The sequence below is a fragment of the Macadamia integrifolia genome, chromosome 10, assembly GCF_013358625.1.
Source record: "Macadamia integrifolia cultivar HAES 741 chromosome 10, SCU_Mint_v3, whole genome shotgun sequence".
NCBI lineage: Eukaryota > Viridiplantae > Streptophyta > Magnoliopsida > Proteales > Proteaceae > Macadamia > Macadamia integrifolia.
The window spans coordinates 17,174,182-17,183,616 of NC_056566.1; the positions used below are offsets into that span (position 1 = coordinate 17,174,182).

The following is a 9,435-nucleotide window of genomic DNA, read 5'->3' on the forward strand; positions in this document are numbered from 1 at the left end:
GGGGGGGGGGAAAGGTGCCCATGTGTGATATAGCAAGACTGACAGCATAGAGGACAAAAGGCAAAGGCAAACAACAAGTCCTAGTATTTCTTTTCAATGAAAATTCAACACCTCTAAAATGGCGAATACTAAACAATTTACAAAGAACAGCAAATTGCAGTCATTGTAGTTGTCATGGTGCCACGGCAAGGCCGAGGTGCCCAAGTCACATATATTCGCCATATTGCATGCATCTTTTCATATGCTAGCTCAATTTCCTTCATCTTCTGGGTCTCCATAGTTGAAAGCTAAGGCGATCAGTCACCTTGGCATCACCTTGGAATTCCTTGACCACTACGGCACTTATAGAACTAAGCTAATGTGTTGAAGGAAAAGGTGCAAAAAAATTTCACAACCACAACACTCCCCTGCTTCTAAAGCATCAGTGATTGCAGTCTTCCTTAACACATTTAAGTTCTTGCAGGAAAATCAACAGCAGATAACCATATCTCTGCATTAGCTTCAAGCTAGAGGAGGCAATCACTTCCCATCTTCAGCAGAAAAATATAATTTTCACTACCGGGATGAAAATATTAAATGGTTGAAGACTCAGATACTGACAATAGAAATATCCATTTTTAAAGTGGCTAGAGAGAGGAACAAATATCCAGATGCTTGAATTGAAGCATAAAACTTACCGCCTCTGCAGTATCTAAAATGTTAATACCACGTTCGAATGCATAACTAAGCATTTCATGAGCCTCTTTCTCCGTATTCTGCTGCCCGAATGTCATCTGAAAGTTTGCAGACATCAACTATTTAAGAGTAAAAAAAATGCACTATGTATATCGAAATTCATAGTTCTCCAGTCAGAAATAAAGCATGATAAGAAAAATGAAATACTCATATTTACTCTAAAATAACTATAAATATAGATCATTTGGTGACTGATGCATCATCATATTATACTTATTGACATTTCGATGGCAAACTTCTGAACCAAATATCCAAATAATCAATTTAAGACTCCATTTGAACTCTTCACACTACATGTTTCTCATCAAGGGTTGAAACCAATTAGGTTGTTGGGGTTCAGGTAGCAGTTTGGTGTCTGCGAGTGTAGGGTTTCTCAAGAACGAAAAGATGAAGAAGATAGAGGGTTTCCAGGATTTTGGGCTCCAACTGACTGATCATAAGCGTATATTATTTTTTCAACTTTACTATTTACTCTTTTATAAAGATAGAGTCAAAAGATCCGTTGAACAATGGATCTTTTCCGATCAACGGAATTGCCCAACAATTACTCCTGAAATTACTCCTTCCGTAACGGAGTGACCATTACTGTGGTTCCATGATGAGGCCGGATGGCCATCTCACCAACATCTCCCACTTGGCCAGTCTGGCCGAATTCACATTTTCCGTCCCATTTCCAAGAACTGCCTTAATGAAAATTCCATTTAGGGTCCTAATTTCCAGGAACATCTATCATGACATTTCCATTTCCATTTCCGTTCCCATTTCCAAGAACAATAAAAACATTGTCATGATGAGGAACATTCAGTTCCTATTCCAGACTTAGACTATTCTAAGTCCAATTAAATTTACATGCTTAATGTAAGCTTCCGCACGAACTCCCTTTGTGAGGGGATCAGCGACCATATCGCTCGTAGGCATATAGGTTACTTTAATTTCACCTTTTTCTACTATATCTCGAATATAATGGTATTGTATTTCTACATGTTTTCCCCTTGAGCTATTTGCACCACTGTGTATCAAACTTATTGTTGTTGATTATCACAGAATATTTCCACTGGTCCATCTACAAGATCCATCCCAAACTCATTTAAAAATCGTCTTATCCAGACTGCATGAATACTTGCCATACTACAAGCAACATACTCAGCTTCCTGTGTGTGCCTAATAACACACCCTTGTTTCTTGCTACCCCAAGAAACTGCTGCTCCTCCATATATGAGCACATGACCAGAGGTGGACTTACAATCATCTCTGTCACCTCCAAAGTCAGCATCGGAATATCCAATAACCTCAAGCTTTTCTGCTTGAAAACACAATTTCAAGTGTTTAGTTCCTTTAATAATATTTCATAATCCTTTTCACGGCTTCCCAATGGACAGAGCCAGGACTTTGGTATCTACTTACCAAACCGACTGGATAGGCCAAATCTGGTCGTGTGCACAACATTGCGTACATCAAACTACCTACTGCCTGAGCATAAGGTACATTCAACTTTTCCTATCCTTCTTGAGGATATTGACTTTTTGATAAAGTCCTTCCCAATACTATTGGAGTTGAAGAGGGATTGCAATTATGCATCCCGAATCTTTTCAACACAAAGTTCAAGTATTTTTCCTGACTCAAACACAATCTATGTTGTGTTCGATCTCTAATTATTTGAATTCCTAGAATATAAGATGCTTCCCCCATATCCTTCATTTCAAATCTGTTATTAAGTTCATACTTGGTTCTGTTTAGCATATCCAAGTCATTTCCAGCCAACAGTATGTCATCAACATATAAGGAAAGAATAGTACAACTACTCCCACTCTTCAAAATATATACACAGTTGTCCAACTTGTTTGCCACGAATCCTAACTTAAGGACCCTTTTGTGGAATACTAGGTACCACTGACGTGAGGACTATTTTAGTCCGTACAGAGACTTTTTAAGTCTACATATTTATCTTCCTGTCCCACAACCTGAAAACCTTCAGGTTGTCTCATATATATAGTTTCTTCCAACTCGCCATTAAGAAAGGCGGTTTTCACATCCATCTGGAATAATTCTAAGTCTAAATATGCGACAAGTGCCGATATCAGTCTAATAGAGGCAAATTTTGTTACCGGCGAATATGTTTCCTGGTAGTCTATTCCTCTTTTTTGTGTATATCCTTTCGCTACTAACCGGGCCTTAAATTTATCAACAGACCCATCCACTTTATACTTTTTCTTAAGTACCCATTTGCAACCTATGACATTTCTACCCTTTGGTAGGTCACAAAGTTCCCATACTTGATTCTTTGTAATAGAATCAATTTCTTCCCGCATGGCATTCCACCATTCATCTGCTTCTCGCCATTTCATCGCTTCACTATAGGTTACAGGATCAACTACTTCTTCCACATCTGTGTCAACTGTATGACAAGATGGCTCACATAGATAAAGGTAGTAGTCATCTAAATAAGTTGGGGGTGTTCTAGTTCTTTTACTCCCACTTACCCTAGGTTCCGGGTCATGTCTCTGATGATCATCTTGATCTTCAGGAACTTGGATTCCTTGATAAAAAAATTCCTGGTTCCTCTTAAGGGTCAAAATCACAATCATCGTCAATGACATGTAGGGGTTCTACATCCTCCTGTTGCGGTTCCTCTTCTAGTTTCCGCATCACGACTCTCAATTACCCCTTTTTCAGGGTGATAGAACCTATATCCCTTTGATCCTTTAGGATATCCTATGAATTTGCATTTGATCGTTCTAGAATCCAACTTATTCCTATATGGCTGAGGTATTAGTACATGGGCTACTGATCCCCACTTCCTTATATTTTCTAAGTTTGGTTTCCTACCTGTCCACATTTCATAGGGAGTAGTCTCAACAGATTTGGTAGGAATTCTGTTCAGGATATAATTTGCTGTGAGAATGGCCTCTCCCCATAATTCCTTAGAGAGAGAAGAATGTGATAACATGCAACGCGCTACATTAAGTAGTGTTCTATTCCGTCTTTCAACCACACCGTTCTGTTGTGGTGTGAAAGACATTGTCTTTTGTTTAATGATTCCATGTTCCTCACAAAAATTTTCAAACTCTTTGGAGTTATACTCTCCACCACGATCGGTTCTTAGAACCTTAATATTTCTTCCCAACTGATTTTGTACTTCAGTTTTATAGCGTCTGAAACATTCAAATGCTTCAGATTTCCTACTAAACAAGTAAATATATCCATACTTGGATAGATCATCTGTGAATGTGATAAAATAAGTTTTACCACTATGGGTACTCACGTTGAGTGGTCCACAGATGTCAAAGTGTACCACTCCAAGAAGTTCATTTGCTCTCACTCCCACTGGAAAGGGTTTCCTGGTCATTTTACCAGAGAGAAAATGTTCGCATCCATCATATTCTACTTTAGACAACTTAGGAACTAAACTCAATTTAATTATTTGTTGCATTTTCTTAATTCTAGGGTGTCCTAGTCTCATATGCCACATATACGAATCAACAAGATTTGCACAATCAATATAAACTAATCATCCAGATGCATTTTCATTAATAATATTAGAGGTTAACATTTTTAACAGTGAAAAGTAAGAACAAGTCTTGCTCAAGGACAAATCGTCCTTAAGTAAAAGATCGACCATGATTTCCAATGGTGAACTCAGTGCCAGTGAAGCGCACTTCAAGGGCTTTCTTAACAAGAGTTGGTACAAAAATCAAATTCCGACTCATGTTGGGGGCATAAATTATATCCTTCAGACGAAAATTAGCCTTTCCGAGGTCAAGCACATAGTCTGCAACACCCCGAACTTCACTATACGAGTTGTTGCCTATGAAGATCTTATGGTCACCAGGTGTAAGAGTCTTCATCTCTTGTTGTCCTCTTGTGATCCTTGCAATATGACGTGTCGCACCTGAGTCGATCCTCCACCCCTCATACTGTTGTCCAGATAAATTGTACTCAATTGTGCCAATAAACTCTTTCCGCTGAGTGTTTGGTGGGGGTGCATGTGGAGTATTTCTTATGTTCTTTTTCTTAGGGCAGGAAGCCCTAAAATGACCAAATTTTCCACATTCATAACATGCTCCAGGTGGCACCTTTTGAAAATTTCTGGACTTCATCTTTCTTTCCCCTTGAACTTATTCTGGTTATTGTTGGGGCGGAGCTGGTTGGCATTGGGACGAAATCGATGCTGATGTCCTAATGATTCCACTTGGTCAATCTCTAGCAAAGTTGGGTTGGAGTGGGTTATATGTAATTCACCCATGGACTTTGTCATCATGCATTGCTGATAGTATTGTAGTTGTTGGGGAAGTTTATTAATAGTGAGATTATCCCCCAGGAATCTCAATGCAGTTTGTGCCATTGCCCAAGAAGGGGGCAAACTGTTAATAATGGTGGATACTTGGTAGTTATTTGACACTTCTGATCCAGCATCAGCCAAGTCTTGAGCCAAAACCAGCATTTTGTTGACATGATCCACAACATCCTTACCCTCAGTCATTCTATAACTATTATATTTGTGAGTCAGTAGATGATTGTGGGTTTCAGTTTTCACATCATACTTGGCCTTCACAGCTTCCATTATAGATTTGGTGGTTGTGTGATTATTAAACACCTTCATCAGATGGTCTTCCATCTTCAAGAGGATCATACTTCGGGCTCTTTTGTCATATTCAGCCCATTTTTCCATAGCTTTAATCTCTGCTAGGGTAGCATCATCTCCAACCATGGGTCTTGGTTCTAGAACATGGTCCATCTTCTCGTATATCAACACGTGTGATTTTCATGTTCCAGGTTTCATAGTTCGACCCATTGAGTCTCTCAAGGTTGTTGATTTCATGAGACAAGGGCTTTCCAGCCATAATGATATTCTGGAAGAATAATGAAATAATAAGTTTACCTCCCTTTTATATAAATATATATATATAAGTTTTCAAATACAGGTTTAGTGACTTTAAAATAGGGGAGGTCTAGAGTTTAATACTCTCAATATTTATTTTTATTATCTTTTTCTTATTATTATTATTATGTTTAATTAGATCCAATGCTTATTTTCACATCTAAAAACTGATTTCGTATGGCTTCATATGAATCAAAGTAATTAATATAAATATTGATATTCAATATGTAATGAAGTATTAAATTAGTTCTAATTTCAATTTTTTTTATAAAGGTTTCAATTGGTTCGGTTCAATAAAGATGGTAAAGAATACCAAAAAAAATTAACAAGAAGACAATACTGTCGTATTCCTTTAACAGATAGTCACTTGAGACAGAAAAGTAATTTGAACAATAGTACACTTACCTAATAAATTGCATCACATAAAGCAGTAAAAAAATATTGGAGTTATTTATGAATAAAAAAAAATTGTACATCACTGATCAAATGGGTAATAAAAGAATGAGCTCTATTGTAACAAGAAGACAATATTTTCTTTTATTTATAGAAAAGCAATGGCTAGCATGTGATCAAACTTTGCATAAAGGTTGATATTAAATAAATCATATATAACATGTGAGATTTATGATTCACTTTAACCATCTGACATTCTTGGTAGACTAAATCCTGACAATTGCTTTAAATATAATAAATATATAATATATATATAAAACACTAATTCTTATCACAACAGTATGCAACAAGAAAATTATCCAAATTGTTGTGGTCTACCAAAGTAGCGTGTCATGCACTATTAAAATAATATTTTTCAGATATTTCAATCAACAGGTTATGTCAGATGGATTGTAATGACAAGTTGGGTTACAAATATATATAAAACAATTATTTAAGATGTAAGAACTTACCTCAGCCGTACTTCTCTGTAAAGTAATTGCAGTTCAAAGTAAAGCACTTAAATTTCTTCTTAAAGCAAAGTTTCAAAACAAATCCGTCGGTGGTTTGATCAGAAGAAGATATGGCAGCGGCAAACTGCTTCTCGCTATCCCGACTCAAGTAATGTTCTGTAGAAGGTCTGCAGCAGCGAAATGCTTCTCACTCTCACGGCTATAATCGAGATGGGTGAGAGGAAGAAACTTCAAGTTCAGCCACCGGCGGGCAGCTCGATCCTCAGATTCAAGATAATTAGTTCGATGAGGGTAACTGGTCTCCAATCGGCTATGATTGCCAAGCTTTAGCTATCGGTGGTGCTTTGGATCTCAACCTTTGCTCTGATACCAGTGTAGGGTTTCTCAAGAACAAAAAGAAGAAGAAGATAGAGGGTTTCCAGGATTTTGGGCTCCAACTGATTGATCATATGCGTATATTATTTTTCCAACTTTACTATTGACTCTTTTATAGAGATAGAGTCAAAAGATCTGTTGAACAACGGATCTTTTCCGATCAGCGGTATCGCCCTACAAGTACTCCTGAAATTACTCCTTCCGTAACGGAGTGACCGTTACCATGGTTCCATGATGAGGCCGGATGGCCATCTCACCAACAGAGAGTAGGTTATGAGTTTCCCACTTTGGTAATTTGTGACTTACGCAGAAATTCGGCCTTTGATTGATGTGTTATTGTGAGTTTTCCAGTAAAATCATGCCGTAGCTTGAATTAGAAGTGGGGTTACTTAGAACCCTGAAATACAGATGGTTTATCACAATTGCTCAACTGACTTGTTTCTTCTGTATAAGAAATTGAAATCCTATCATCTCTCCGTTACCCAAGAACTGGTCAATTCACAAATACAACTGTGCAGATACAGACTTGCTTTTATGAATCAGAAAAAGGGGGAAATAACGGAATTGTCTGTTCTAATACAAGCATTCAATCACCTGTCTTATCCACCAAATATTGAGAATGTCCTTGTGGTAATGCATAAGCTGATTGTGGGGATTTCATCATGGACCAGAAACCCAAAAATTCAAAGAATAGCAGCTAACCAGACAACAAAATTAGGAGAAACATTGCGCACGTGAAGAAATTGACATTCACGAGGAGAGGCCATTTCTGTCAAAGCTGGAATATCTCATTGTCACCTTCATGAATTTGATAAAGCAAAAGGAGTGAAAGTCAACCAAAACAATTTGAGAAATTCGATTACTTCTGACATCTGAAAATAAGATTATTGAATTCCGAATACCATCGCATCCATGAAGCAAAGCTAGTTCAAATGCATATATATATCAAAAAAACCATTTTAGAAGTTGTTACCGTTCCCATAGTAATCTCGCTTATTTGTAGCTCGGAATCTCCAAGCTTTCGATACTGCAAAGCGTTCCCTCCTTGCTTCGCTCTAATCTCTGTTCTCCTCTTCTTAATACAAAATGTAGCAGAGCGAGTGAATTTTTGGTGCGAAATTCCGCCATTGTAGAAGAGAGAAGCAGGAATTACAGGGGAGCTGGAAGCCATGGCTCGAAACAATTGCTATTCACTCTTCTCGTCTTATCAACCGAAGCCTGTGAGGTTCCAGGTCTCAAAGGCTATGACACGTAGAACATCAACGACCGTTGCAAGAGCAAGACACTTTAATAGACGAAGGTAAGACTCGAGAGAACCATAGGTGGAAACTGTACCAGGCTCTGTTCCTGTGGGTTAAAAGTTAAAACATAAAATTAGATAAATTACTTACACTTTATTATTTTACAGCCCTTGTAAAACTTCGTTTTTGCTAAGAGACTCCACCGTAAAACTTCGTTCATTTTATTTGGCAAATATATTCCTGCCTTCCAAGTTGGGTCATGCTCTCCAACGCGCATTGGTGGCTGGCAGTAGTGTAGGACTTGCACCCCAGGCCAGACATTGGATGCACATTTGACGGAGTGAAATTTAGCAACCTATGGCAATGAAACAAACGAAATCTTAAAGGAAGGGCATCTTAAAAAATACTAGAACCTAGGGGGTATTTATGAACCTAAGAAAGAAGTGAATTATTCAATTTCTTTCACTACCAATAGTGGTTGTAGTTACCAATTTTTCACTGGGAACTGGAGAGGATCTAGCCCCTAGTTAGTTTATTCGCGTTTAAAACGCGTTTAAAACGGCGTCCCGTTTTTTTTTGCCGTTTTAAACGCCGTTTGCCGAATTTTTCACATAAATTCGGTAAAAAACGGGAACGGGGCTATTGAAAGTTTTTTTGCCGTTTTAAACGCCGTCCCGTTTTTTTGACAGTAAAAAAACGGATTTTAAAAAATATAAACGTTTTAAAATAGAAACGTTTAAAACGGGGCTATTTTTTTTTATTGTTATCTAGGTATTTAGATAATTATTATGCCAATTTATGTCTATATATTGCCCTTTTTTTTTTACACCGTATTATTTAAATATAAACGTTTAAAACACGTATCGTCCGTTTTTTATTATTTTTTTTTCCCCACGTTTTTACCGTATTTGACCGTATTTTTGACCGCCCCGTTCACGTTTTGATCCGTTTAAAACATGCCCGTACCGAGCAACGTTTTTTTGCCGTTCCCGTTTTAACTAACAGAGATCTAGCCCCAACTATGATTCCTTCGTAATTATGGGGTGCACTGGGATGGAGAGGATTTAATTCTGTATGATTCCTTCCTAATTATTGCATTTATTTGTGCTTCATGTGAGCAGGCAATGTGGCAAACTTGATGGTCATTTGTTTATGGAATAGTCCTATTATCCAAAAAAAAAGGGAATAGCTTCAACGCAGCTCTTTCAATGTTCGTCTTCCTGTATGAGGGTGATCAACACTCTCGTTCACAAAGCCAATCGAGTTGCTCATGGGAAGGAGTATGTGAGAGAGAAGGACC

General features: G+C 37.7%; 1 protein-coding gene across 3 annotated transcripts in view; it reads right to left on the reverse strand.

Moving 5' to 3' along the window:
* Window positions 1-8,179, reverse strand: part of LOC122091473 (protein tas) — a 15,743-nt gene extending 7,564 nt beyond the window's left edge. The window contains exons 1-2 of one of the 3 annotated variants that reach the window (XM_042661445.1): window positions 7,868-8,179; window positions 678-773 (exon numbers count right to left, since the gene is read on the reverse strand). In XM_042661445.1, the coding sequence (XP_042517379.1) occupies window positions 678-773; window positions 7,868-8,065 (294 nt within the window). In that variant the 5' untranslated portion in view covers window positions 8,066-8,179. Of the gene's footprint in view, window positions 1-677; window positions 774-6,519; window positions 7,836-7,867 lie in introns of those variants that run through there. The other 2 variants (XM_042661444.1, XM_042661446.1) reach the window with 2 other exon arrangements.
* Between the last annotated feature and the right edge of the window lie 1,256 nt (window positions 8,180-9,435).